This window comes from Cannabis sativa, chromosome 1, assembly GCF_029168945.1.
Source record: "Cannabis sativa cultivar Pink pepper isolate KNU-18-1 chromosome 1, ASM2916894v1, whole genome shotgun sequence".
NCBI lineage: Eukaryota > Viridiplantae > Streptophyta > Magnoliopsida > Rosales > Cannabaceae > Cannabis > Cannabis sativa.
Window position 1 is genome coordinate 37,972,332 of NC_083601.1, and position 27,399 is coordinate 37,999,730.

General features: G+C 33.2%; 1 protein-coding gene across 2 annotated transcripts; it reads left to right on the forward strand.

The window, feature by feature from the left end:
• Positions 1-3,446: 3,446 nt before the first annotated feature.
• Positions 3,447-25,108, forward strand: LOC115706644 (BEACH domain-containing protein C2). Of its 2 annotated transcripts, XM_030634360.2 has the most exons (33): positions 3,447-3,727; positions 3,849-4,008; positions 4,615-6,688; positions 7,146-7,933; positions 8,801-9,514; positions 9,638-9,772; positions 9,895-9,999; positions 10,312-10,425; positions 11,162-11,238; positions 11,424-11,505; positions 11,814-12,143; positions 12,713-13,278; positions 13,578-13,662; positions 13,979-14,173; positions 14,481-15,026; positions 15,103-15,246; positions 15,472-15,951; positions 16,535-16,677; positions 18,278-18,347; positions 18,503-18,586; positions 19,381-19,437; positions 19,558-19,626; positions 19,708-19,794; positions 19,873-19,989; positions 20,477-20,626; positions 20,709-20,793; positions 20,888-21,008; positions 21,215-21,311; positions 21,396-21,509; positions 21,694-22,063; positions 22,989-23,779; positions 24,253-24,375; positions 24,658-25,108. In XM_030634360.2, the coding sequence occupies exons 3-33, from the start codon at positions 4,663-4,665 to the stop codon at positions 24,727-24,729; spliced, it is 8,937 nt and encodes a 2,978-aa protein (XP_030490220.2). In that variant the 5' UTR covers positions 3,447-3,727; positions 3,849-4,008; positions 4,615-4,662; the 3' UTR covers positions 24,730-25,108. The 2 variants fall into 2 exon arrangements, with proteins under 2 accessions (XP_030490220.2, XP_030490219.2); XM_030634359.2 differs by lacking the exon at positions 3,849-4,008.
• The last annotated feature ends 2,291 nt before the right edge of the window (positions 25,109-27,399 follow it).

The window sequence follows — 27,399 nt, forward strand, 5'->3', positions numbered from 1 at the left end:
GCTAACATTATTATGAGGATAAGCCTTAGTATTTTTTTTTTTATTAAAATAAAATAAATGAAATTTAATAAACCAATATTATTGATAGTGTAAATACTATTTTGTACTATGTATTTTGCAAAAATTAACAATTAGATATTCTATTTTGTTAAATGACAAAATAAACACTATATTTTCTAAATAGTACAAACAAGACCCTGAATTGACTTTTTCTCAAAATTAAATTTAATAATAATCCAATCTAAAAGTGTTATGACAAAACTATTTATATTTTCTATATCGGTTTATGTTAGAAATTATTTTTAAGTTTGTCATATTAAAAAAAATTGTCAAAAATTAAACTCATGGTCCTATTTTTTACTATTTAAAAAATACAAAGTCTATTTTGTCATTTAACAAATGAGATGATCAAATTGGTAACTTTTACAAAAGTAACATTAGAAAGAAAAGACTTAGGATAGCTGTCGTCTACATCAAATATAGTTTTTCTTTTGCTCTATTAACTCTATTATTTCAATTATGATTATAGTTGTTATTATGAATTAGTTTATCTTTAGGTTTAGGGTTATTTTAACTATCATCTTAGAGCATCTCCAATAGTAGTATTGTGAAGAATGTGAGGTGGAAGAATAAAAGAATGCTATACCATTAGAGATAAAAAATGTTATTCTTGAAATTTGTATTGATGTCACACCATGACATTGATGCTATATTTTTTTTTATAACAAAAAATTAAAAGTGCAATATATATAATAGATTAATAAAGAAAAAAATTATATATATATTATAATGTGTGAGATCATAATTATAGCATTCTTAAAATGTGTTATATTATTGGAGTGTTTTTAAAAATAAAACGTGTCAAAAAATAATGTGGAAGAAAGATAAAATAAAATATTATATTTTTAGATAATGTGAAGATATAACACCTTTAAAAAATGCTACCATTACAGATGCTGTTGGAATTGTTATTCACCTAATAGTCTAGATTCTAAGTGGAGTGATAATTTGTAATGGCTAATTAGGATTTTTGCCATCTGAACTTTGACATTTACCAAATCATGCCCCTTGAGCTTTTAAGATCATTAAAAATACCCCCTGAACTATTGAGATTATTGGATTTAAAGACTTTTTTTTATTTTTTTTCTAATTTTAGTAAAAAAGTCTAACATTAATGAAAGTGCAGGGGGCATGATTTAGTACGTGTCAAAGTTCGAGTGGCATGATTTAGTAGATATCAAAGTCTGGCGAGTATGGTTTAGTACATAAACAATCACTGAAATAGTAAAATTGAATGAAATTAGACGAAAGTCCTTAAATTCAATAATCTCAATAGTTCAGGGGGCATTTTTAATGACCTTAAAAGTTTAAGGGGCATGATTTGGTACATGTCAAAGTTCAGGGGGTAAAAATCTTAATTAAGCATTTGTAATTAATGGTAATGTCAGATGTATTATTGATTGTAATGAAAAATAGAACCTATGCTTAATAAATTATATGCTCTATAAATTTGTTATCTAAATTAACTTATCTCCATATGATTTAATGATTATCTAAGCTAAATAAATTGTATGCTTCGTAGACTTATTGCTTGCCTAAAATAGTGAATTATAATAGGAAGATTAAAAAAATTGACTATTTAAGTATTTTTTGTGGTATTTTATAGTTTAATTGAGAAAATAGATTAATTTTTAGGGGAATTATTTTGTATACTATCTTTTATTATTATTTTTGTTTTTCAAATTTATAGTTTGAGTTGCTCTAGTAGTTTCTATGTGTGTTGCTATGTAGATTTTGATTACAATTTAGATTGCTCCGTTAGTTGCTATATGAGTTGTTACGTGAATTTTCGTAAAAATACAAAAAAAAAAAAAATTATTTAAAGTATAAAAATAAAAAAAATCTCTATTTTTTTTTTATTATTATGGATTTTAAAGGATTCCTCAGGGTGAAAATTAACTATTAACTTTTTTTTTTCTTAACTCTTAACTATTTCCTAATATTTTAATAAAATCTTTCTTGCCTTTTCTTTTTATGTTATTTAATCTTAAACCTAAAAATTCCTTTCCAAAATATTTGTGAAATATTCATTGTTGTAAACTTCAATAACATCAACACAAAAGATTTATGAACTAAGATTCATTAATGCCTGAAACACATTTATCAAAAATCTCAATTAACAGTTTTCATTCCATTTTGTCATTTAATCATTGATGTTACATTGTAAATAATATTTCTCTCCCACAAACTTTAACCACTACTAAATTAAATCCCTTTATTTTTTTTATTAATTCCAATATATTTTTTTAACAATTATTAAACAATTAAGTCCAAACTTTAGGAAATAAGAAAAAATCAATTTAAATGATGAAAAATACCAAAATTTAAAATTAATTAAGCTATTTAAAAAATATATAGTTTTTATTTAAATATAAAAGAGAACAAACTTAAATTCCTTTCTTTTTTTTTTTCTTTTTCTTTTTAGAAAATCTAACTTTGAGTAATCATAATTTTTTTTTTTAGTTTAAGTTGAAAAAAAGGAATTTTAAATATATATTTTTTGAATTTTTAGTAATTTTTACTATTCTTTAAGATATGAGTATGTAAATATAAATGAACTTAATTCATATAAATATACATATATTTTTTGAAAATCTGTTTAGTTTACACAAATTTTAATATTTTCCATTACTTTTACAAATTTGATCATATTCTTAATATTTTTTGTTGATGTTTAAGGCATGAGTTTGTGAATATAATTGAATAAGATATAAAATAACAGGCTTTAGCTACATTAAATTTAAGTTGAAATAAAGATGTTTATAAAAGGATAAAATTTAGATTAAAAGAATGCATACTTTAGACCAATAAAATTTAAGAGAAAAAACATTAATTTTAGAGCTTGTTTATGAATGGAGTTGTTTCTCTTCTAAGTAATCAAAGAACATGACCATAAATTTGAGGGAGGCAATCACATATTAATTAGGAACTTCAATAAAATTAAATTAATGCCACATAAAAGTAAATACTAAATACCAAAGAAAAGAAAAGAATAGAAAAACATGATAGTATCAATTAGGAAAAAGATAGAAAAACATCAAAACATTCCTCGACATATACTTAACGTTCCATATCTAACATAGTAACATGTTAATCAATAATGTAACCTAACACATTCTCTTATATATTTGCTTCACTTTTAAGTTAAGACAACCCAAAAGGCACGTACTATTTGTGAAAAGAAAAAGAAAATCATAAAAGCAAAAGACAAAATATTTTTCAAAAAAAAAAAAAGACAAAATATTTGTCTTAGTCCTTCGTTTTAAATAATAATTTAAATACAGTATATATATTTTTTCCGAACAAAGATCATTGCTATTGTCCTAAAGAAATAAAATAAAACTATCTTAGCAAAAAAAAAAAAAAACATAAAAATAAATAGATAGAAAATGTGCTAAATAAATAATAATAATAAAATATGTAGTAATTGAATATGTGGATTTTTGACTGGGTAGCCAGACCCAGAGAGAGAGAGAGGCCTTCTTCCATAACTAGCTATATCCGCCATTTTCTCTCGCGCCCAAATCGCTTCTTCTCTCTCTTCCTCTTTCATCGATTCTGAGTTTTTTCTTTTCTTTCCCTTTCTTGATTATTTTCTATCTATTATCTCTTCAACGCCCAATATCGTACGACGATCTCCAATTTATTGGATTTTCTCTTCTCCGAGGTAACAAGTTCGCTCCGTTTTCCCTCATTAGCATGGATTTCAATTTAATTTTATTTTTTTCAACACTACTATACATTTGTAATGATCTATACATTTTCTTTTGACGTATATTATCCAATAGATGTTCGATCAGTGTTGAGCTTCTAAGATACACATTTATCTATGCATACACATATATTTATTGATATGTTATTGTGGCGAGAAAATTCTGTATATGGAGCTTGTCGATCTGGTGCATTGATCAGTTTACACAATGTCAGAGGAGATCGATCTTCATTTTGGTAATTCGAACGATTTTAAGTGTAGCCGTGAATTTTATTGTGCTGGATCTATGATAAACTTGATTGGAGCTTTTACGTATAACATCTTCGATAGTTGGCTTATTGGAAGTGAAAAAACACGACAAAGAGATCTGGGATTAATCCTTTGGGTTATTTGATAGGGTATAGTATGTTAGTTGATTAGTGATTTAAATTGATTACTTACTATAAAAAATCCAAGATAACTTTGATAGGGCACTGTTTGCTTAATGCGACATAATGCGTGGAAACATGAAAATAGACATGTAACAAAAGGGGCTGTATTTAACTGCAATTGAATTTCTTATGTTTTATTAGAATTAACTAATTGGTACTGTTTCTGCTTTCAAAAGAAAAAAAAAAAACTAATTGGTACTGTTTCTCAATGATCATTTTCCGCTGGAGTTGTTTCATATTTGCAAAGTGCTTGCACAAAAATTTGGTTTCCTTAGCAGCCAAATTATGTCCTCTTCTGTTTCTATATTTCTCGAAGTAAGGTTATTTTGTTGTGCAAGTATTAGACAAGACTTGATCCTCATTAATATTCTACGATTATATCCTGCTCTTGCTTATTTCTTCCTTTTGTAGGTTCCTCGGTTTGCATATTATTTGAATGAATTGTAAGGCGTAATTATAATGGAAGAAGAAGAAATGATGGAGGTAGAGGAAATCTCTAGGAGGGAATCCGATAATCAGGAAGTAGTTGGCGGTGTACAGGGAAATGTAGGTTCATCTTATCATCAAAATATCAGCCTTCCTGAAGGTGATATATCGCTGATTAATGACAATGATTCAGTCTTGCAAGGGATGCATTCAGTAAATTTATCCGTAGATGAAGATCAGTTTGAACAGGTTTCTTTGAAAGATCAAGAGAAAGCTGCTGTTAATGATTCAAATCGATCATCAAACTCAGATAATGCAAGATACTCCTCTGGTGGGTTTGAAGATACTGCACAATTTTCATCTGGAACACTTACAGCAGAATCGGGTTCTTCCCCAGTTGACCAAATGCTACATGATCACCCTTCTTGGAACTCTCAACAAGACAGACAATTCGATTCTATCAAACCATCCACCTCTTCCACTAGTATTGATTCTGCTTTGTACGAGGATGCTTCATATTCTCCTGTTGGCTCACCAGCAAAACCGAAGCCAAAAGCTGCCATGCCAAATGTATCCCCGGAGTTATTGCATTTGGTGGACTCTGCTATTATGGGGAAGCCAGAAGGTTTAGAAAAACTAAAAAGGATTGTTAATGGGTTGGAGAATTTTGGCAATGGGGAGGAAATGGAGAGCATTGCCTTAGTGGTAGTTGATTCACTCATTGCAACAATGGGCGGTGTTGAAAGTTTTGAAGAAGATGGGGATTGCAATCCTCCTAGTGTAATGCTGAACTCTCGGGCTGCCATTGTGGCCGGTGAACTTATTCCTTGGCTCCCTTGGGAAGGTGATACTAATAGTATCATGTCCCCTCGTACACGGATGGTCAGGGGTTTGCTTGCAATATTACGTGCTTGCACAAGAAACAGAGCGATGTGCTCTATGGCTGGTCTATTAGGAGTACTTTTAAGGTCAGCAGAAAACATTTTTGTACAGAATATAGGATCCACAGAGCAAATGAGATGGGATGGAACTCCTTTATGCTACTGCATTCAATACTTAGCGGGACATTCACTTAGTGTCATCGATTTGCATAGATGGTTTCAAGTCATCACAAGAACACTTAGCACTGTTTGGTCAACTCGCTTAATGATTGCTTTGGAGAAGGCAGTTAGTGGAAAGGAGTCAAAGGGACCAGCATGTACTTTTGAGTTTGATGGTGAAAGCTCTGGTTTGCTTGGTCCAGGGGAAAGCCGATGGCCGTTCACTAATGGGTATGCATTTGCAACATGGATTTACATTGAATCATTTGCTGATACGTTAAATACAGCAACTGCTGCTGCTGCAATAGCTGCTGCTGCTGCTGCTAAGTCAGGAAAATCTTCAGCTATGTCAGCTGCTGCTGCTGCCAGTGCGCTTGCAGGTGAAGGAACAGCGCATATGCCACGTCTGTTCAGTTTCTTGTCTGCTGACAACCAGGGAATAGAGGCATACTTCCATGCACAGTTTTTGGTGGTGGAAAGTGGAAGCGGAAAGGGAAAGAAGGCTTCTTTACATTTTACTCATGCATTCAAGCCTCAGTGCTGGTACTTCGTTGGTCTTGAGCATACTTGCAAACAAGGGCTGCTTGGGAAAGCAGAGAGTGAACTGAGATTGTATATTGATGGATCATTGTATGAATCTCGACCTTTTGAGTTTCCTCGGATCTCCAAGCCACTTGCATTTTGTTGTATTGGAACAAACCCGCCTCCTACAATTGCTGGTTTACAACGTCGTCGTCGCCAATGTCCTTTGTTTGCTGAGATGGGTCCTGTCTATATTTTTAAGGAACCGATTGGCCCTGAGAGGATGACACGGTTGTCATCTAGAGGAGGGGATGTACTTCCTTCATTTGGCCAAGGAGCAGGATTGCCATGGCTTGCAACAAATGAATATGTGCAGAGATTAGCAGAGGAAAGTTCTCTTTTAGATGCAGAAATTGGAGGATGTATCCATCTTCTATATCACCCAAATTTACTTAGTGGGCGATTTTGTCCTGATGCTTCCCCGAGTGGATCTGCAGGTCAGATAAAATCTTTTATCATCAATTGATTTGTGGATATTATAATTTTATTTTTTTTTCTCTATAGCTTTTCTGCAATAATATTATTCAACATATTTTTAGCTGCAGATGTGCATACTTTTATTTTCTAGTGAAGCCGATCTTGCCTAAACAATTCAACCCTAGTTTAACAAAATAGTTTTCATTTTCCCTAACTCGTAGTCACTTTTTTTTTAATTTGTTTTTTTTAATGATGTCACCGTTCATTAACATTTATACTTGAAACTGTAGCCCACTACCTGCCACAAAGTGAGTGAATGCTTGTTTCAGTGGAGGGATTAAATGAATTTATTTTTTACTTTAAATTATATATAATTTGATGATTACTGGGTCAAAGTTTAAGGGAGAATTTATCTTTAGTTCCCTGTTGAACTTGTGTTTGTTTTACATTGTTTATTTTTCTGTTATGATGACTCAGGCATGCTCAGACGGCCAGCTGAGGTCCTCGGGCAGGTCCACATTGCTACACGGATGCGACCAGTGGAGGCTTTATGGGCCCTAGCATATGGTGGTCCAATGTCTTTACTTCCTCTAGCAGTGAGTGATGTAAATAAAGACAGCCTGGAACCTCAACAAAGTAATGCTTCTTTGTCTTTGGCCACTTCTTCTCTTGCTGCTCCAATATTCCGAATTATTTCTATGGCTACTCAACATCCCAGGAACAATGATGAGTTATGTCGTGCCAGAGGACCTGAGGTTCTGTCAAGGATCTTAAATTATCTTCTGCAAACTTTGTCATCCCTTGATACTGGAAAGCACAATGGTGTGGGAAATGAAGAACTTGTGGCAGCTGTTGTCTCTCTATGTCAGTCTCAGAAAAATAACCATGCACTTAAAGTGCAACTTTTTAGTACATTGCTATTGGATCTAAAGATATGGAGCTTGTGTAATTATGGACTGCAGAAGAAGCTTCTATCATCACTTGCTGACATGGTTTTCACCGAGTCGTCAGTAATGCGAGATGCAAATGCCTTCCAGTTGCTTCTAGATGGCTGCAGAAGGTGCTACTGGACAATTCGTGAAAGGGACTCGGTGAATACATTTTCTTTAAATGAGGCAACACGACCAGTGGGTGAAGTGAATGCATTGGTCGATGAACTCCTGGTCATAATTGAGCTTTTAATAGGAGCAGCACCTCCTTCTTTGGCTTCTGATGATGTTCGTCGTCTACTTTGGTTCATGGTTGACTGCCCACAACCAAACCAGGTAACTTTATTTGCAACATTACCTCTTTTGCTATTTAAGTGCAGTTCACATGCATTTAATAGTTTAATATCTTAAGTGCAGTTCACATGCATTTTATGATGTATATTCATTGATGGATACTAAAAAAATTTAATCATAAATTTTAATTTTAAAAATATTAAACTATTAGATTTTGATCTTTTAAAAATATTAAACTATTAGATTTTGATCTGATGAATAATAAAAAAGAAATTTGAGTTTCTATGCTTAATTCAACTTCTTAATTAATGAGATATAAAAAAAATATCTCTATTTACTTTATATCAAAAATGTGTGTATATAAAAAATATCTAAGTCAAATTCAATTTTTTTTTCTTTTTGCTGAATAACTTTTTTTTTTTTTCTCTCAACCGATGGAATAACTCCAACCCTATGCACAAGTTGCGGCTAAAATACCCAATGTTTTAAAATGTAACAGTCTTATGTGTATTATATTTTTTTATGGTAAATATCCATATGTTTTACATATATTGCACTTTTATACTAATATTTCTTTTTGGCGGTAACTATATCAAATGTTTTTTAAATGCTACACTTGTGTGGCATCATTTATAAAAAATCTCAAAGGTGTGTATTTAGTCACGGCTGCCATCTAATATTTTAAAAGATTGGGTATAAAAGTACAACCTTTGAAAATATTGGGTATATTTACCATAAAAAAAAGGATGGGTTGTTTTAGCCACAATTTACTCCTTCTCTTTGTATACATATCTATTATATTTTAATTAAATGACTAACTTTTCAACACACATTTGAGTTTTTTTTTTGAACAGTTAACAACACAGATGAGTTAATGCTGACAGTTCTATTAATATTTTTTTCTTCAAGGTTGCAAGGGTGCTGCATTTGCTCTATCGCTTGGTGGTACAGCCAAATACATCTAAAGCTCATACGTTTGCAGAGGCATTCATAGCTTGTGGTGGGGTAGAAACACTTTTAGTTCTCCTGCAACGGGAAGCCAAAACTGGTGACTGTAGTAGTCATGAATCCCCAACCAAAACTGACAAAAGTTTGTTGATCGAGAGACCTGAACAAGATGGTGGAAGTGAGAGCTCTCGAAAAATTTCAGAGGATGAAATTGAATCTGATGAAAAGGAACTGAGTTGCAGAAAGAATCTCGGTGAATCTGAAACCTCTATATGTAGTATGAGCTCTGCTGCTGTTGCCCCAAATGTGACTTTTGAGAGGACAATATCTATTTCTGATAATCCTTTTATTAAGAAGAATCTGGGTGATATAAGTCTTTCAATCAGTGCTGACAGTGCAAGGAATAATGTTTATAATGTTGACAAAAGTGATGGGATTGTTGTTGGAATTATTGGGCTGTTAGGGGCTTTGGTAGCATCTGGTCATTTAAGATTTGATTCACTTGCTTCCTCAGATGCCACAAATAATTTTCTTGGAACTGGGCTACATGATGGAGGTGGTACCATGTTTGATGATAAAGTTTCTCTTCTACTTTTTGCTTTGCATAAGGCCTTCCAAGCAGCACCAAAAAGGCTCATGACTGGAAATGTCTATGCAGCATTATTTGGGGCATCGGTATGGACAATCCAAGGCACAAGTTGTACTTTTTTTTTTAATGGTTGCTTAAATAATTATTCTTGTAATTGTTGAAAGTTGTATATGCTACATATTGACCTGTTTTCCTCTATTTGATTTCAGATCAATGCTTCCTCAACAGATGATGGACTGAACTTTTATGATTCTGGCCATCGGTTTGAACACTCACAACTTTTGTTGGTTCTTCTACGTTCACTTCCATTTGCTTCTAGGTCTTTCCAAAGCCGGGCACTCCAGGTACCACTTCCATGTTTTTGATTCCGTAATATTTATCTAGATCACACCTGGATTTCTTTTTAGAAGAACGTTATTCTGATTGAGAAAGTAATATCGGATGGTTCTTTTTTATATGATTTCAGGATCTTCTGTTTCTGACTTGTAGTAATCCAGAAAATAGACTCACTCTCACAAAAATGGAGGAATGGCCAGAATGGATTCTGGAGGTTCTTATCTCCAATTATGAGGTAAAATATCCTCCAATTTAACTCTGAAGTTTTTTTTTTGGGTTCTCAATTACAAGTATATTGCAATTTTTTTCATTTATTATATCTTGTATTCCTTAAGTTGAGGAAGCAAATGATATGAGAACATTTTAACTCAAAAGCAGAAGTATGAAACATTTGTGGTACTTGTGTATTTTCCTGGTAATGTTCTTGTAGATCATACTGAATTGGCATAAGACCTGAATTTTTTTTTGTAGAGCTTTTGCATCTTCCCTAGGTGCAGTGTAGAAGAATACACCATATTCATGTATTCCAATTCAATTCTTTTTACAGTTGGATGCAAGCAAAAGTTCTGATTCTGTGAGCCTAGGAGACATAGAGGACCTGATACACAACTTCCTTATTATAATGTTGGAGTATTCAATGCGCCAGAAGGATGGATGGAAGGTTGACATTTTTCTTAATCTTCTTGTTTTTCATTTTTTTTTTGTTTTCTTATTATTTATCATCCGTTAAAAAGTGGCTTTAGTCCTTTATTATGCAGTCGCACTATAATGTAATGGTTTTGCACAGTCTTGGTGCTTCATAGTTTTGCCTCAATGACTATTTGAATTAGGCATCCCACCATATGTTGTCGTGACCTTGAAAACTTTATTACAAGATTACTAACTTGGAAAGGGAAATGATCTCATTCCAACACTCGAAACATGCATTTGTTTCTTTATTTGTGAGGTGTTTCTTTCCATCGTACCTCCTATTTAAAAGTTTCTCAGTGCCTATTACTTGCATTAGTTTTGCCCATCTCTCCTGGATTAGCTTACTTATTTTAGTAACCAAAAGGTCCTAATCACAAGGTTATCAACTCAAAAGTATATGCAGCCTATATTTGTGATTTTTAAGAATGGCCATCAACTATAGGCGGCAAACAGAAAATATTGCACTTTGGTCTCTTATCATTTATGTAGGAATACCAAGGTTGTGGATTCTTACGAATTCTACACTGGCTTGGATTTACATATAGCATATTCTAGTGGATAATGCCTTTGGCTCTCGTCTTTTTATGTTGCAAATTATTGTTACACTGACAATGCCTTGATTGCTTTTTTATTTTTTTTTTTTCATTCTATTTTTTATTTTTATTCAGTTGGTTTTATTCATACTTATTTTTGGTTCCTTTTATCAGGACATTGAAGCTACAATTCATTGTGCAGAGTGGCTTTCTATTGTTGGTGGATCTAGCACCGGTGACCAAAGAATTAGGTATACACTGTAGAAAATAAAGAGAATTCCTTTCACAGTGTCAGATTTATCCTGTTTAATTACTAAAAATAGTTTGATTGATCACTTTATTGCTAGCTTTTCAGAGGACATTTTGTCTTTAGTTTGTAATTGCTTTCTTAATTATGTTTCATACTTCTCATGAAAAAATATGCTCATCTTTTAAGACGGGAAGAATCACTGCCCATATTTAAAAGAAGGCTTTTGGGTAGCTTGCTAGACTTTGCTGCCAGAGAACTCCAGGTTCAGGTAAATTTGATCCTTTGTTTTTTTAGGGAAGGCTCAATGTGATTTATTCAGAGTTTTCATTCATCTTTTTTAAAGCCAATTAGGATGATAAGGCTAATTCCTCCCTCTCCCCTCTTCCCCTTCTTTCCTTGTGTAAGTAGTTTGGTTTCGGTCTACTCTTCTTTTAAAAGTAGGCATCTCGTGGTTTTATAACAAGTTCTTTTTACTTATGCGTGGATGATATTTTTGTTCTTTTTCTTTCCTTCCTTCTAGTTAGTTAACAGAAAGAATTTCAAAAATATCTACATCCAGCTTTTCTTTTGTGGCAGACTCAAGTTATTGCAGCAGCAGCTGCTGGAGTAGCCGCCGAGGGATTATCACCCAAAGATGCCAAGGCAGAATCGGAGAATGCTGCTCAGCTTTCAGTGGCTTTGGTGGAGAATGCTATTGTTATATTAATGCTTGTTGAGGATCACTTACGCTTACAAAGCAAACAATCTTTTGCTTCCCATCCAACAGATGGTTCCAAATCTCCCCTTTCTCTTGTATCTCCCCTGAATAATAAGTTGAATTCATCCAGTATGGCTGGTGGTGGATCATTAGAAGCCATTGGTGATCACAGATCATTGTCTAGTGATCATGGGGGACTACCTGTTGATGTAAGCATTTGGTTACCTATAGTTGCAGTATTGGCTTCTAGAGGATAGTTATCATAGATTTGATGTTTTTCATCTTCTCATTTATCAAAATAATTTAGCATGTGATTAATTTGTTTATTACCAGTTAATTAGTATTTTTCTCCCCATCCCTTCCCAAAGCAAGGAAAAGCAAAAATTACAGCTATCAACTAGCCTTAACAAATATGGTCAATTTTTCTTTAGCTGGTGATGATTGGTTGTTGAAGAATCTATTTTTGTCTTGCATTTAGTTTTTCTTTTTTTAAACAGAGCATTAATCATCCCTCTTTCTAATACCATCTCCCCTTGTAAAGGATTTGTTTACTTTTGAAGGAAAAATTATAATTCATGGCTTCATATTATTTGGGGCCAAACTTCTTTATACCTTTATTCTAATCGTGATTTTCTTTCGATGTTTACTTCACATATAGTTTTGACCCAGGTTCTGTAATTTTTTCCTCCAAGAAAGTGTTAGTTTTTGTATTAATTTTAGTGATATTTTACTCTCATATGCAATTATCAAATCTTAATTCTTTTGAGATGGTGACCAGGTTCTTAATTCAATAGCTGATGTGAATGGTAAAGTCTCTGCAACAGTGATGGAAAGTCTTACTGCTGCTGCAGCAGCTGAGCCTTATGAATCTGTTTCATGTGCTTTTGTGTCATATGGAAGCTGTGCTGTGGATTTGGCTGAGGGTTGGAAGTATAGGAGCCGACTGTGGTATGGTGTAGGCCTTCCTTCAAAAGAAGCTCCCTTTGGTGGTGGTGGCAGTGGCTGGGAATCTTGGAAGTCTGCATTAGAAAAAGATGTAAACGGAAACTGGGTTGAACTTCCCTTGGTAAAGAAATCTGTTGCCATGCTCCAAGCCTTACTGTTGGATGAATCTGGGCTTGGTGGTGGTCTTGGTATAGGTGGTGGATCAGGTACTGGAATGGGAGGCATGTCAGCTCTTTACCAGTTATTGGACAGTGACCAGCCATTCTTATGCATGCTTCGAATGGTTCTTCTTTCTATGAGAGAAGAAGATAATGGTGAAGATAGTATGCTCTTGAGGAATGTTAGTATAGATGATGCAAAGTCAGAAGGGAGGAAACCACGCTCGGCTTTGTTGTGGAGGTACTTAATCTATCCCTTTCATTCTCACGGGTTTCTAAACTGGGCCTGCATAATATTCTCATTATAGTCTTGAGATAAGAAATTTGGATAAAATATTCACGTTTCAAAATTGAGAATGGGGAAGTAATATAATAACGTGATTGAGACATGAGTATGTTTTTTTGGCGAATTCTTCTGCTGAAAATTATTTTATTAGTACTAATGTGATTACTGTCATCTTCGAAATGTATTTTGTTGTGTCTTGCTGTTACCTTCTCCCAATATAGTGAATCTGAGCTAATACATATTGCTGTTTACAGTGTGCTTTCACCGGTTCTAAACATGCCAATTTCGGACTCTAAGAGACAGCGAGTGTTGGTAGCTTCTTGTGTTCTTTATTCTGAGGTTAGTTCTTTGTGTACTAAATTTCTAGTTTTAGGTGTTGTTTCATAATAAAAAAATCACAAGTAGATTTTGGTCAAGTTTGCTTGCTATGTACTGGCATAGTTTTTATTTATATTTGTGTGTAATGGAAGAGTCTTTTTGCCATGACTTCATGCTAAAACTGCCATTGGTCACCTTTCTGATAGAAAGATAGAATATTTCCTCTCATGTAAATCTATGTGATATAACAGTTGTTTTACTCTGTTTTTTTTTCCATTCAAATATTATACATTTGTAGCTGTTTTTATTTAATACGACTACTGTATGAATCTTGCAGGTTTATCATGCAGTAGGCAGGGACAGAAAAGATCTTCGAAAACTGTATCTTGAGGCCATTATACCTCCATTTGTTGCTGTTTTGAGGAGATGGAGGCCACTTTTGGCTGGAATTCATGAACTTGCAACTGCAGATGGGTTGAATCCGCTTACTGTTGATGACCGTGCATTAGCTGCTGATTCCCTCCCCATAGAGGTTATTTTAGTTGTCTTTAAAACTTCTATCTTTGATGCGTTCTAAACATCTGATTTATATCAATCTGTTAGTTCTTGTTGTTGTGTTGTGAATAATGGAGAAAATTATTCGGCGTTGATTATGATACTATACATTCTTCATTTTAAATATTATATTTGTTTTGTAGAATGGCGCTTGTATAAGATATTGACGTTCTTAGTAGGGTTCGTACAAAAGTTTTGCCTTTTGTTTCTTAGTAAAAAAGGTTTACTAGGACTTCTTTCTCACATGTCTTTGTCAAATGATTCCACTTTGCTTTATCTTTCAGGCTGCTCTGGCAATGATCTCTCCAGCTTGGGCTGCTGCTTTTGCATCTCCACCTGCAGCAATGGCTCTGGCAATGATTGCTGCTGGCGCCTCTGGTGGGGAAAATCCAGCTCCTGCTTCAACATCTCAGCTTAAGCGTGATTCTTCGTTACTTGAGCGTAAAACTGCTAGGCTTCATACGTTTTCAAGTTTTCAGAAACCTTCAGATGCTCCTAACAAATCACCAGGTCTTCCAAAGGATAAGGCTGCTGCAAAAGCTGCTGCATTAGCTGCGGCTCGCGATCTAGAGCGTAATGCCAAAATTGGTTCTGGGAGAGGCCTTAGTGCAGTGGCTATGGCTACATCTGCACAGCGACGGAATGCTAGTGACATGGAAAGGGTGAAGAGATGGAATGTTGCTGAAGCAATGGGAGTTGCTTGGATGGAGTGTTTGCAACCTGTTGATACAAAATCAGTCTATGGAAAGGATTTTAATGCATTATCTTATAAGTTTATTGCTGTCCTTGTTGCAAGTTTTGCTTTAGCAAGGAACATTCAAAGATCTGAGGTTCACTCATGTTCACCCTCTTTGTATTCACTACTTCTTCATGTGGCACACTATATTTATATTCTTTGCTCTACAGGTTGATAGGCGTGCTCGGGTTGATGTTATCGCTCGACATCGTTTAGGCAATGGAGTTCGTGCATGGCGCAAGCTTATCCATTGTCTGATAGAAATGAATTGCCTTTTTGGGCCATTTGGGGACCAATTATGCACTCCTCCACGTGTATGTAACAAGACTACTATCTTTTAAACTGATCTGCTGAAATTGCTTTGTGTTTATTCTGATTTCTATTGGTTTATAATTTTATTTTTGGTTTCTTCTCACACATTGTTAGTTTTTCAATCTTAAAACTCTTATTGTGCAATTGTAATGGCCTTTGAGCTTTGCCGTGTCGTTTTGAGATTTTTTCTATTGATATTCACTTGGGATTATTTTAACTTTCGATAGGTTTTTTGGAAGCTTGATTTTATGGAAAGTTCATCTAGGATGAGGTGTTGTTTAAGGAGAAATTACAGAGGCTCAGATCATTTTGGTGCAGCTGCCAATTATGAGGATCATATTAACAACGAAGAAGATAAAGAAAATGTTATAAATTCATCAAGTGCTCCTATTCTTGCAGCAGAAGCAATCTCAATGGATGTGGTAAATGAAGATGATGAACACCTGGAAATTCATAATTTGGATGGCAGGTCCTATGGTATTGAAGAAAGTGTGGAGAATCAATCACGGCTATCTGTGACAGCTGAGCAAACCATATCAGTTCCAGTTGAATCTGGTGATATTCGACTTGCTAATGACCATGACTTGGTTGAAAGTTCATCAGCAGTCCCCCCTGGTTTTGTTCCGAGTGAACTTGATGAAAGAATTGTTCTTGAGCTTCCTTCATCAATGGTTCGGCCACTAAGAGTTATACGTGGAACCTTTCAGGTAACTTTATTAAGCATGTGTATGATGTCCTTTTGTAAATATCTATTTCTTTTATTACTAATTTAATACCTTGCTTCAGAAATTTTTTGTGGGGGCTTACCTCGCAATGTGCTAAAGTGTACTGCCTCCCAAAGATTGCAGGGTATAAAAAGAACTGAAAAAGATATACAATTTTTGTCTTGGTTTAAGCTCATGATATTTGGTTTGGTGATCATGCCATAGAAAGGAATTAGAGAATATGTTTTAAGATTGCATTAGAAAGTAGAGTCCTGTGGGATGTTTTATATTCTGGGTTTCATTGTTGGTTGTTATGTACAAGGAGTTTAAAATGTTCTATTCTGTCTTGGGAGTATTTATTTATGGTGTGTTTGTTTGACGTTCTGTTTCTTGGATGAGGATTCCTTGCTCTCTTTAATTTTTCATTCATTTTTCTTATTATTGTACTCATTGAATAAAAAATACACTTTTCTGCTTATAGTTTATATAGAAAGAAAATGGAAGTAAGAAAAAAGTACACTTGATTGTGCCTGTGTTTTCCATACTATCAGCTTACAAAGTTTATGATATTTACAAATTCTTTCAGGTAACAACTAGAAGAATTAATTTTTTAGTTGATAACAGTGAGAACGATCCTGTTGTGGATGGAATAGATTGCATGGAAATGAGAGATGAAGAAAAGGACCGGAGCTGGTCAATGTCTTCCCTTCATCAAATTTATAGCAGAAGGTGAATTAACAGAGAATATATGATTGCTACTACCTTTGTCTTGTAGATTTCTTACTTTTATCAACAAACTAATGTTAGCGTTAGCTTTCTGATTTGCTAATTATACCCTTCAGTCTGTTGCGGTGGTTCCTAGGAAATTTTTCTCTGCATTGGTGATAACAAACTCTTTTCTTCTAAAAGGAAAGGCAGAATTCACACTATTTTACTATAAATTCGTATATTCTAGGTTTTGTTTGTTACTTACGGCTCAATTTACTTTGGTTAAGCTGTTTGATTTTTGGTTCATTGGTTGGACTCATCCACCCAATAAGAAAACTCTTTTTTTTTTCCTTTCCTTTTTGACTCTTTTGGTTGGTTTTGATTGCCTCTTGATTTTTGACCTCATTAGTCTTTTGGTAAAATTATCCAGTATTTTCATGATTGATACGACTTTTCATGATTGATATGATGTTTCATGTTTCAATGCTTTTTCATAGTTTCACTGATTTTTCATGTTTCAATGCTTTTTCATAGTTTCAATGATTTTTAATAGTTTCAATGCTTTTCATGTTGAAGGTGTTCTCGTATAATGTTGCCTATGATTTATAATGTACGAGAAACCAACACAACTCTTCCAATAGTTTCTTAGTTACTTGAAGATAGGACAACAAGTCCGTATAGGCTGAATTCCAGAATATAGTTGATCTAGGGCTAGGGCTATTCATTCTTTTACAGACTAAACGTGGATTACTGGGCCTAATTTTTGTCATCTGCATAATGGTATCTTTCATTCCTAATAGAATGAATTGACCCCTCATTGCGCTTGTACTGATGATTTTTGTTTGCTATTGTACCTTTCTCTGATTTATGTAGAGAGTGGCAGGCTTTCTCGTAATGTTTGTGTTTCCTTTCCTGTATTTCAACATCTTTCTTCTTTGTACACCTTCTGTTTGTGTTACTCTTTATCATATATAATACAAGTAATGATACTAAGACGGGTAGCTCAAATAGTTTCCTACAAGTTCAGGTTAGAGTCCCTCCCGGGTACGTACATAGAAATTGCTCTAATTTTCTGGTCCCTAAATATTGTAGGGTTAGGCGGGGATCCTAGTCTCAAAAAAATAATGTTTTGCTTAAAAAGGAAAAAAGAAAAAGAGAACTCGGCAGTGGAAGTTTGGGAGAAAACTAAATTCTGGGTAGCAACTTGGACTTTTAAGTAAATATTTTGAGGATTTGTCATTTTTAGATTTATGTAGGGATTGGGGTAATATACTGTATAGCTAGAGTTATCCTATGGGGGATTTGATGCTACTATGATAGTAGATATTTTATGTTTTATTTATATTGTAGTATCTCTATTACCACGGTTTTCCTTTGCCACAAGTGAGGCTTTTCAATAAATTTGAGTGGAGGTCAGTTTAAGACAAGTGACCACTCTCTCTCTCTCTCTCTCTCTCTCTCTCTCTCTCTCTCTCTCTCTCTCTCTCTCTCTCTTTTATTATTTTTTTTATATTCCTGATTTGTATAATACAAATGGAGTTACTGTTATGTGTCTCAAATTCTGTATCCTTCTACTTACTGTTTAACTTCTATTTGGTTTCAAACTTTGTTTCTGTTGCAGATATCTCTTAAGAAGAAGTGCTTTGGAACTTTTTATGGTTGACCGTTCTAACTTCTTCTTTGATTTTGCGGTACTTCTATATGCCTTATTTTCATTCAGATATATTTTTAAGGAATATTTCACATTATTTGGGGAGACATTTTAATAATGTGTGATCCTTAAAGTCACCTTCTGATGTATCTTCTTTCATTCCTGGCCCTCCTCCATCCTATATTCTATTTTCAGAGTATGGAAGGAAGAAGAAATGCATATCGAGCTATTGTGCAAGCTCGTCCTCCTCATCTGAACAATATCTATCTGGCAACTCAGGTTCGACTATATTCTTGTCATTTTTATTGCATTTACTAGTGGTTATGGAAACTGTATTTGTTATTTCATACCGCGATTACTCATGCAATGGTGTTTCAGTAATATCTAGAGTTTTTTATCTTAATAAAATGTTAGGGTTCAATGCTCAGGTGTGGTTTTAATAACAACCTTGTTGCATTTTGGCTGGATTTATATGTAATCATCTTATAGTTAAATTGACATTTAGAAATTAAGCACTGTAATATTTCCCTTTCTTTCTGCCCAAGTGGGATAACTGACCATGTGATTTGCTCCCACAAGGTCTGAGGTTCGAGCCCGTTATGGGTACCTACATAGCAATTTGTATAGTTTTCTGTTCCCCAAATATTGTAGGGTTAGCAGGGATCCTAGTTTCAAAAAGAAAAAATATTTCTCTTTCTTTCTATTTTGTTCCATCATGTGTTAGGTTGCCATTTTGGAATTTTCATTTGAAAACTTTTAATGATTGTTTGATTTTAGACCTAGTTAGGAGTTGGTGTTGTTTCTTGTAGCCTATGATGATGCCTCATTTTCTTTTGGCATTTCTATATTTTTGATAGAATAGTTCTCGTTTCTTATATAGAAAAGGTTATATGAATTTTAATTTTTGTCGGAAATCCACCTTCCTTTTATAACCAAGGACTAAGCAATTAGCCTCTAATTTTAAATCATTTACATAGTCAACACATACATAAGCATATAATGCATTTTTGTGCTCGGTGCGTGTAAATAACTGAACTTTGCCGATAAAGTGTTTGAACTCATCTTTTTTGTAGAGACCCGAACAACTTTTAGAAAGAACACAACTTATGGAACGCTGGGCCAGGTGGGAGGTATGGATTTAGAATTAGATTAGATGACATATAGGGTACAATTTGAAATTTTATAAATGGCCATGTTTTTTCCATTATTCATTTGAAGGGGAAAATAACTAATGGAATACACTGGTGCAGATAAGCAATTTTGAGTACTTAATGCAGCTCAATACATTAGCTGGACGTAGTTATAATGACATTACACAGGTAGATTTCTTTGGATATACTCCCATTTATATTAGATAACGTCTCTGAGTCTATCGCTTAGTCCCTTATATTTTGTGGCAGTATCCTGTTTTCCCTTGGATTCTTTCTGACTACACTTCAAAGAGTTTGGATCTTGCAGACCCTTCTTCATACAGAGATCTTTCCAAGGTTGTATAATTTTTCACTTCTTTTTATTCACATGAATTTTATAGATACTGTGATTAAACCTTGTACGCTTTCATGCAGCCTGTTGGTGCACTAAATCCTGATCGATTGAAAAAGTTTCAAGAGCGATATTCTAGCTTTGAGGATCCAGTTATGCCCAAATTTCATTATGGTTCACATTATTCAAGTGCTGGAACTGTGGGTTTTCTTTCTTTTCCCAAAGTTGGTTATTTGTCATAATCCATTATATTTGCTGCAAGCTATGAGATTCATACCTTGTCTTCTTGAAGATTGCCGGTTCCTTGTAGAAGACTTGATATGAATTTTCAGTCAATTTATATTTAAAATATAAAATGTTATGCTGTCCTCACATTATCCTATTACGAGTTCTTTAATTATGTTCGTTTGTTTCTGAAGTTTTTTCGTTTTGCCCATTGGTTGTATTTGGCATAATTTATTGGGGAACAGATGTGCTCCCATATGACATGCATTTTAGCCTATGGTCTTAGCAAATTGCTCCCGTATGATTATTGGTGCCTTTTTATTTCTTATCATGTTATCCTTGTCTTGATTCTCAATACATACATTACAATTGGTAGAATCATTAATGTCTCTCTTTTATCCTATTAAGAAAATTCCTGTCACTTCTTTTGTTTCTGGATTTTACAATTTTATTCTCTTACAGGTGCTGTATTATCTATTTAGAGTCGAACCATTTACAACTCTTTCAATTCAACTGCAAGGTGGTAAATTTGATCATGCAGATCGGATGTTTTCAGATATTGTTGCAACTTGGAATGGAGTCACTGAAGATATGAGTGACGTGAAGGAATTGGTATGGTATTCATTTTGATCATTTTAGTATGACTGCCTGGAGAGTTTTCTAACGAGTGTAATGCATTTTGTTTTGTGTTTAGGTTCCAGAATTATTTTACCTGCCTGAGATCTTAACCAATGAGAATTCAATAGATTTTGGCACAACACAATTAGGTGGAAAGCTTGGTATGCCCTCAAATTACATGTTGCTGGTGAAATGATAGTTCAAGGCAAATATAAACTGTGAACTGAATCCTGTTTGTTTTGATATAATTATTAGATAATGTCAAGTTGCCTCCCTGGGCTGAAAGTCCTATTGATTTCATTCATAAGCATCGTATGGCTCTTGAGAGTGAACATGTCTCTGCACATCTTCATGAGTGGATTGATCTCATATTTGGGTATATGCTTCTTACTTTCTTTGTGAAAGAGAAAATTCATATATATTTATACCTGTATATGTACACATTGAAATTTCATTGTTTTCTAATTTTTTAATTTTTTTTTTACCTTGGAGAATGATGCTGATATAAAATCTTTCTTCCTTAAAATTAACTTTTTTTTTCTTTCTAACAAGCACTTGACATTAGCTATTTGGAATATTCAGGTATAAGCAACGAGGGAAGGAAGCTATATCAGCAAATAATGTTTTCTTCTATATTACATATGAAGGAACTGTCGATATTGATAAGATCTCAGATCCAGTAAGTGGATTCACTTTCCCATACTTCTGAAAATATTGATTATTGGTTTTTATAAATTTTTCACAATTTATTTTTACATGAAAGGTACATCAACGTGCCACACAAGATCAGATTGCTTACTTTGGACAAACCCCATCCCAACTTCTTACTGTTCCTCATAGAAAGAGGATGCCATTAGCAGATGTTCTTCATTTGCAGGTAGATGCTGTTTTTGTCTTTGTTGAAACTTCTATTTTGATGTGGTTTGCATTGTATCTGGGACTGTGGTTTAGGAAATGCACTGAAAATATGTATCAGAATGATCTGGCTCGCAGCTGATGATAATCTAGAATTTTTGGGTGACCTGTTTGATTTATTTTGGAATGACTTGTTTTCCTTATAGACCATATTCCGGAACCCCAAAGAGGTCAAACCATATGCTGTTCCTGCACCTGAACGCTGCAATCTACCAGCTGCTGCCATTCATGCCTCTTCAGATACTGTTGTAGTTGTGGATATAAATGCACCAGCAGCTCATGTTGCACAGCACAAGTGGCAACCAAACACACCTGATGGCCAGGGTGCACCATTTCTCTTTCAACATGGAAAGGGTACAATTAGTTCCAGTGGTGGAACATTTATGCGGATGTTCAAAGGGCCAGCAGGAGCTGGTTCTGATGACTGGAATTTCCCCCAAGCACTAGCATTTGCTACGTCTGGGATTAGAAGCTCTGCTATAGTTTCCATTACTTGTGATAAAGAAATTATCACTGGTAAGTACCAATATTTTTCAATCACGATCTTTACCTTCTTAATTTTACTTTTCATTAATATATTATGTGAAAATGTGACCCTCATACCAAAAGGAAGGTAAATTGTATGTACTTTCCCTTCATGTCATACATAAAACTAAAACTCAGAAATCTAAATTTTAGTGTGATCTAATCTCATGTTGGTTGCGGATACTTTCATGCGTAGAAACATTCATATTCAAAAATTCTGAGCTCCTTTAATGTTTTCACTCGAATATGTTGATTGTTTGGATCCTTAAATTAGCCTTCTTTCAGTTTAAGCAATGATTGTCTGTATTCTCAAGATAAATAAAAAGAAGAAGCAACAGTAGGCTACCCCAGGTTATTAAAATAGTTCTATTTGTAACGGGATGTGTTTATTTATATATATCTTCCTGGTAAGGAAATAAATCCTAAGAATACAAATTCTGTTGTCTTGTTTCAGAAAGGTAAAAAGAAAAGAAAAGAAAATCCTAATATGCTATTATAATGAATGTAATCCACAAGTAATTTGTTTCTTTGTTTTTATTCTTTTTTTCTTATAAGAATATATAATAAATCGAAATAGGACCTTACTAATACTAGGCAACATAAGTATAATAAAAAAAAAAAGAAAAAAAAGGGTCAGTTGACTATATTAGCTCGCCCAACTTTCAAAAGTTGAACTTGAATAAAAACTGGGAAGCCTACCATATAATTGAATAGTGCGAAAATTCTCTGGTAATGATATTAATTGAGTTCTACAAGCTCTTCCAGCTCTTACTTTTTCTCATTATTGCATGCTTTTGTATTATAGTAGGTCTCATTTATAACTTTCCATCTAGTTAATTTGCTTGTTTTGTCTACGATTAAGTTTGATGAGAAGATGATCATGATGACACAACTAATCTTTCTGGATTTTAACTAGGTGGACACGTGGATAACAGTATCAAGCTAGTATCTTCAGATGGAGCAAAAACATTAGAGACAGCGCATGGACATTGTTCTCCAGTTACTTGCCTTGGTCTTTCACCTGACAGCAGCTACCTTGTTACAGGAAGCCGGGATACTACTGTGTTACTTTGGAGAATACGCAGGGCATCTGCTTCTGGCTCAAGCAGCATATCAGAGCCTCTGACTGGGACTGGTACTGCAAATTCAACAAGCAGTAGTAATTTATCAAACCTGTTGGCAGACAAAAGCAGGAGACGTCGTATTGAAGGTCCCATACATGTCCTCCGAGGCCACCAAAGCGAAATTCTCTGTTGCTGTGTTAGCTCAGATCTTGGAATTGTTGTTTCATGCTCTTATTCATCAGACGTTTTGATGCATTCTATAAGGAAAGGTCGATTGATTAGAAGGTTGCCTGGTGTCAGGGCCAATGCTGTCTGCCTCTCATCTGAGGGAGTAATAATGACTTGGAACAAATCACAACATAGCCTAAGTACTTTTAGTCTTAATGGGGCTCTGATTGCTAGTGTTCAACTACCCTTCTCTGCTGGTATCAGCTGTATGGAAATTTCTCGTGATGGACAAACTGCTTTACTTGGTATAAACACACGGACAGAAAATGACGGACCCTCCAACAATAGCTGGGACTCAAAATTGAAGAAGCAGGGATTAGATACTATGAACCAGGATTGTGATGAAGATGACAAAGGGAACAGATTGAATGTTCCATCACCTTCAATCTGCTTCTTGAATCTGCATACTTTGAAGGTAATGATAGATTCCTCTTGCGAGGTGAACATTGTTCATTAGCCAAATTTATAACCTTAAACATAGTTCAAAGGCTAACTTGACATGTGAATATTTAAGGACCAAAATTAAGATAAAAACATAGTTTGGGTTTCAAAATTATACATTACAAATTCTTGGGCTAAACTAAGACTTCGGCCCATAAGTGAGATACTTTTTTTTTTTTTAAACAAATCTCGTGCATGATTTTGATGGAGAGAAAGAAGTGAGGAATCATCATTTTGTCTTTGACTGTCCCACACCAGTTATCTTTTCATTACATGCCTGCCTCAGCCTTTAGGCCTCGGCTCATCATGTTCAATGCATATTCTTCGGGGCATGGATACTGGATTTCTTAGCATGTTCATCAAACATATATTGCTCGTTATATTTATGGTAGTTTCCTTGGTAGATTGTTTACTTGCTAACAAGTTACTAATTCTCATTTCTTGCAGATTTTTCATATCCTAAACTTGGGAGAGGGGCAGGATATTACTGCTCTAGCCTTAAACAAGGATAATACAAATCTTTTGGTGTCTACTGCTGATAAGCAATTAATAATCTTCACTGATCCTTCGGTATGTCCAATGTTTCAATTTTCATTTTCAATTCATGCAAGGGATCGTTGTGAGTCTATTAAAAGGCTGGTTGTGGGAAACGAAATGAATCATTTTCATTCATTTGCTTGTTTGGTTAGAAACTAAAGTAGTGGAAAGGCCATTCTCATGATTTTGTTCTTTATCAGTTCTTATACTAATTTTATTCTCATTCCCATTCACAACAACAATGTTTACTCCTAGTCTTACAAAATTTCACGTTTGCAACATCATTATTAATGTTCCTACTGTTGCTGATTGCAGTTGAGCTTGAAAGTGGTGGATCAAATGCTGAAGCTGGGTTGGGAAGGTGATGGACTCAGCCTCATCAGATGATCAGTCTTTTTAGGCCATACTGGACTGAAGTAAAGATAACTCACACTAGAATACAACAAGGTCCTCATACTACGAGGGCATGAAAAATGTCCTCACTTTCTGTAAATCAATAATCTTTTGGTAGCGATGTAACATATATGATTGGAACAACCCAAAATATCTCAAGAGTTCTAGGTTTTTAGATATACAGCGGGGTTGCTCTTTTTGTTCTGTTTTTCTTTTTTCAATTCAATTGATTGAGTTGTATGTATGTCTCCTTTGAGATATAATGAGGAGGCCTGAGCTGTTCAATTTTCCCCATTAATTTTTTTATAAATTAGTGAATGAAAAATACACATTTTTTATTTTTTACTATATATGCTACAAGTTTTGTTTAACTGTAGACTATAATAGAGATGCGTTCTCCCTGGGAAAAAAGATGTCATATTTATATTATGTATTTAAGGTGAAGTTTGTTTGATACGATGTAGTTTTACTTCTGTCAATGATATTTGAATGTACAAATATGTATTTGTTTCAGAGAGTGATATTCTTGATTACTAGATTTTTTTAATCAACCGAAAAAATAAAAATAAAAATAAACAGTACTATTAAAAATAAACTAATTAGTTTTCATAATAGGGAAAACGAGGTTTGTCTATATCAATGGTAATTTTTAAAAAATAATTATAATTAAATATTAATTTTGAAATAATAATTTTTAAAAGTGAGATTTTAAGTAGGAATTTTATGCTTAATTTTACTATGTAATTAAAAAAATTCTCTTTTTACACTATCAATAATATATTTATATTTAATATTACTTTTATTTCTCTCCTAATTCAATTTAATTTTTTTTATCTCTCTTAATTAAATTTGATAGAACAACCTTAAACATATAATATAAAAATAAATTATTTTTTAATTAAATAATAAAATTAAGTAAAAAAAATTCCAATTTTAGCTATAAATGAAAGTAATAGCCATTAAAAGTACACTCATAACACCAACCAGCAATTGAAGTCTAACCGCACTAGGAATGTCCATGGGGCGGGTCGGATTTGATCCGACTCTGATCCGACCTGATCCAGATCATATACGGATCTGCCCCGCCCCGCCCCGCTGGATCAGATACTCGGATCAGATCTGATCCGACCCGCCTTATACGGATCGGATCTGATCCGACCCAACTTTTTTTTTTTTTAAAAAAAAATATATATTTTATATCTAAATTTATTTTTTTTTTTCCAAAATTTATTTGTTTAAGAATTAATAATGCATCATTTTTTTCTTATATATTTTTATTTTATTTGTCAAAATCAATAAAAAATATATATCAAATTCTTATCACATAAAAATGTAATTTTACTATTGAAAAATTAATTTACCAAATTTTAGAAATTCCACTAATATAATCATCAATAATAATGTAGTATGATGATTACATGAAATAAATCTCCACTAAAAAAATACATGAAATTAACTATGAACTTTTATATGCTATTCTTCTAGTCTTCAAGATTTACTGTGTACGACTCCTACAAAAAAATAAATATGTTAATAATAAAAGTAAAATTTTTTATAGTGAGTCACACCAAATTGTAATTTTTGTAACTAATACTTTTAGTGATGGACCTATTTTAGTAACAACTTTTTACTTTTAGTCACAAATTTTGTTGTGATTAAAAATAAGATTTTTTGTAGTGATATTTTTCTTATCAATTTTTAAAATTAAAAAAAAAACAAAAATGGTTATAGAACACAATTTTATTTTTTAAAAATAAAAAATTACTTTTATTTTTATGATTAAAAAATTAAAAAAATTAAAAAAATTAAAAATATTAGCAAATGCCCTCAAATAATTAAATATTTAAGAGTCAAATAATAGTATTAATTACTCATTATTATAATATTTAATTAATTAGTATTTTTATTTGCAAAAATTAATATTATTCTTATTAATTAATAATATGTTTATATTAAATATAAATTATTGTTGCATACATATATAAAAGTGATATAATATAAAAGTGTAAATTATTGTACAAATTAATATATTTAGCAGTGCCTATACATAAATCGATCTAATTTGTATAACATTTGTTACTTTACTTTCTTATTATAACCTTATATTTAAGATTTTCCTTAAAGAAGAAGGTAGGGAATTTTGCAAATAATAATAATTATTATAATCAAATAATTAAAATATAGTGGCCAGTATGCATATATATTTTTATTTATATGTATATATGTACGCATATATATAAGAATTAAATTGAGAGAGTAATTAATTAAAATAATAATATATAGTGTGGTCTATGGGCAGATCATATATGTTTAATGGTGGTATTCCACTGGTCTTACACTTTAAAAAAAAATATTAAAAAGTAATTTTTTTTTTTTAAAAAAAATATATATATTTAAAACGGATCGGGTCAGATCCGATCCGTAAAAAAATTAAGCGGGGCGGGTCGGATCTGATCCAAGATCCAATAACTATCTGAATATTTCGGATCAGTAATGATCCGTCGGATCGGATCACTGATCCGATCCGAATGAATGGATCTTTTTGCCATGCCTAAACCGCACCAGTACTTGATAATATATATTTTACATAAATATACACACAATATCAATCTTGCAAGTATACTCATGAAACACATAATAATACATACGAGTAATGATTATGTA

Excerpts from the sequence above, each read along its gene's own strand:
- LOC115706644 (XM_030634360.2), top strand. The coding sequence starts at position 4,663 with ATGGAAGAAGAAGAAATGATGGAGGTAGAGGAAATCTCTAGGAGGGAA. Across the intron at positions 21,009-21,214 it reads TGGATTGATCTCATATTTGG|GTATAAGCAACGAGGGAAGG; the intron begins GTATATGCTTCT and ends TGGAATATTCAG. Across the intron at positions 21,312-21,395 it reads TTGATAAGATCTCAGATCCA|GTACATCAACGTGCCACACA; the intron begins GTAAGTGGATTC and ends TTTACATGAAAG.